Source organism: Microtus ochrogaster, chromosome 5, assembly GCF_000317375.1.
Source record: "Microtus ochrogaster isolate Prairie Vole_2 chromosome 5, MicOch1.0, whole genome shotgun sequence".
Lineage (NCBI taxonomy): Eukaryota > Metazoa > Chordata > Mammalia > Rodentia > Cricetidae > Microtus > Microtus ochrogaster.
Window position 1 is genome coordinate 43,247,528 of NC_022012.1, and position 3,440 is coordinate 43,250,967.

General features: G+C 46.3%; 1 protein-coding gene across 1 annotated transcript; it reads right to left on the reverse strand.

Annotated features, from left to right (window-relative positions):
* On the reverse strand, positions 1-690 carry Cldn25 (claudin 25). The gene has a single exon (XM_005347283.1). It carries the CDS (start codon positions 688-690, stop codon positions 1-3), a length of 690 nt encoding a protein of 229 aa, XP_005347340.1.
* Between the last annotated feature and the right edge of the window lie 2,750 nt (positions 691-3,440).

A 3,440-nucleotide genomic window follows, 5' to 3' on the forward strand; every position in this document is an offset into this window, starting at 1 on the left:
CTAGATGACTTGGTTCACCGGTCTTCGTGTGAGGTGGAAGGACCCATCAAATTCCTCTACTGGAACACAGACTGGTGGAGCTGTTGCTGCAGCCATCCAGGGAGAAGCTACTTCTTCATTTCCCAGGCAAGCAGAGATGATAAGGAGAAATCCACCCAGAGCTAGGAGAAGCCCAGCAGCCCAGCCCAGGAACAGGGCATCTCCAAACTCCCACCTTGGCACAATATCAGGGACACTGTCATCCCAGAAGTCTTGGAATGTTGCATAGGCCACCCAGGAGACTGGAAAGAGGGTAGTGGCTGAAGCTGATGCCTCCAAAGCCCCTCCCAGAAGGCACAGCCGAGTCTTAAAAACTCCTCTGGACCTGTGAAACTGGAAGCATTCCAGTCCATAGCCAGAAAGCAGAAGTCCCAACAGTCCCAGCCCATGAGAAGCCACCATGAGGATGCGGGCTACCTGTAGCTCTTGGGGCAGAGACAGAAAGGACTCGAAAGCTTTGCATACAGTGCCAGCTTCCTCCTGACTCACACATGCCTCCCAGAGTCCCGAGATCCAGGTTTCCATTTCATTCAGGTCCAGATTGAGAGTCTTCCACTGGGGAAGGACGGTGGTGATGCAAGAGAATACCCAGCCAAGAACAGAGAGGAGCAGACCTCCAAGCTGGACTCCCCCGCGGAAACTACAGGCCATGGCTGTGCCCTCTGCAGAAGGGGATGTAAGCTCAGGGACTGGTGAGCTGGAATGATTTCCTGGGAGGCTGGAGTGGGCAGTCTCAGGATTTCAGAAGACTCCAGGCTTAGTTTTCAGTGCAGCAGCTGAGACGGATGTCAGGGATTTGGCAGTGTTTGGGGCTAGAGGTGTGGCCAGCCTCAGATGTGGGGATGAATTCTGAAGGAGGGTCCTATGAGAGAGGCCAGTAGCCATAGAGTAAGCTGTCACCATATTTGATAAATACATTCAAAGAGTCAAAATCACTCCCCGACTCTGAGATTACAAAAATGGTGTTCTGGAAGTACACCTTGACATGATCTTTCCCAAAGACAAGGTGACTTCATTTGTATACTTTTAAATATACGGGGCAAGTGAGATGGCTCAGTGGGTAAAGGTGCTTGCTGTCCAGTGTGATAACCTGAATTCAAGCCTAAGGACTCACACTGTAAGAGGAGAGAACTGATGACCACAAGTTGTCCTCTGACCTCTATACATGTACACAAACATATGAATAAATATAACTAAAAATTTAAAATATGTATAGACTTTGACCCAGAATTCATCAGATTTTATCTATTTTTGAGGTTACTATATAGAAAGATTTATTTTAGAACATCCATTGAAACTTGTTAATACTTATACATGTTGGTTAATATAAGAGTCATTTTAAAGTGATGTTGAGGCTGGAGAGATGACTTGGTAGTTAAGAGAGCAAGCTGCTCTTCCAGAGGATCTGGGTTCACTTCCCAGCACCCACATGGCAGTTTACAACTATCTGTAAATAAGTTCCAGGGGAGCCGGGCGGTGGTGGCGCACGCCTTTAATCCCAGCACTCGGGAGGCAGAGGCAGGCGGATCTCTGTGAGTTCAAGACCAGCCTGGTCTACAAGAGCTAGTTCCAGGACAGGCTCCAAAACCACAGAGAAACCCTGTCTCGAAAAACCAAAAAAATAAAAAAATAAAAATAAGTTCCAGGGGATCCCAACACTGTCTTCTGGCCTCCATAGGCACCAGGCACACACATACTACATATACACATATACAGCATGGTGGTTTGAATGAAAATGACCCTCATAGGCCCATAGGGAGTGACACTATTAGGAGGTGTGGCCATGTTGGAGGAAGTATGTCTGGGGTGGGGAGGGTATTGAGGTTTCAGATGCTCAAGGCAGGCCCACTGTCACTCTCTCTTCCTGCTGCCTGCCAATCCAGATGTAGAACTTGTGCTGATAACTTGTTTGTGCTTTAACAAATAAAGCTTGCCTGAAGATCAGAGTGTGGAACTAGCCACACTAGTTAGCCATAGAGGCCAGGCAGTGGTGCCGCACACCTTTAATCTCAGCACTTGGGAGACAGAAGCAGATGGATCTCTGTGAGTTCAAGGCCAGCCTGGGCTACGCGAGATTGAATCAGTCTAGAAGAGAAACAGAGCCACCCGGTGGAGGCTCACACCTTTAATCTTAGCACTAGGGAGGTGGAGAAGGGAAGTGATATGGCTGGGTGGAGAGAGGAACTCAGGATTCACTCTGAGGTTTCATAGAGATGGCATTCAGTCTAAGGATGTGTAGGGACAGGATTGCCGCTTTGGTCTGACGATCCAGTAGAGGCAAGAACTAGTGGCTAGCTACTCTCTGTTTCTCTGGTCTTTCAGCATTAATCCCTATATCTCACTCAGGGTTTTTATTAAGACCAATTGGAATTCACGCTACAAGAACTCTCAGCTACCTCTCCAAGCACCATGTCTGCCTGTAATATGCCACCATGCTTCCCACTGTGATGGTAATGGTCTAAGCCTCTGAACTATAAGCCTGCCCCAATTTAATGTTTTCCTTTATAAGAGTTGCTGTAATCTTGGACCCTTATTGTACCACCACACTGTTTCCTTCCTACCTTGGCTTGATGTGAGCAACAGTTCTTCCTGCAGGTGTTCTCGTAAGTGGAAACATTGCAGGTATCCTGAAGACAATGTTTGCATTGATGATTAATAAACATCAGCATGGCCCTAGTGTCTGGTATAGTCATCTCATGAGAATTTGAGATTTCCACAGTAAACCTTAGTTGTTTATGTAGCCTATGTTTGGGGCCACTGGAAGGCTTTTGTAAGCAGAGTTTTCATATTCATCTTTTGCTTAATTTCCTTTTTCTGTGACATGGAGAGTGTCAGCTAGTCCCACATTATGTTTGAAAGAAAGCATTATAAAACTTCAGACGTTTGACTTTAACACTGTAAATTGCTAATTCCTGTGCAGTGTGGGAGGTCTTGCATAGAGTGGCTCATTACAGCATATGACTTGACAATGTAAATGAACATGGTTGCTAGGATAAAAGACTAACATTTTCAATAAAAATATGACATACTTAAAAAAAGAGGAAAGTTAAAGAAAAAGAAGAGTTGCCATAGTCATGGTGTCTCTTCACAGCAATAGAAACCCTAACCAAACAAAGCCTTTGGTTGCATACCGAGCACCACATAACAGATGTGGTCAAACTTAGCATTCAGGAGGCAGCAACAAGAGGATCAAAAGTTCAAAGTCATCTTGGCTAGTAGTTCAAGGGCAATCTTCACTGCATTAAAACACTGACTTAACAGCCGGGTGGTGGTGGTGCACGCCTTTAATCCCAGCACTCGGGAGGCAGAGGTAGGCGGATCTCTGTGAGTTCGAGGCCAGCCTGGTCTACAAGAGCTAGTTCCAGGACAGGAACCAAAAAGCTACGGAGAAACCCTGTCTC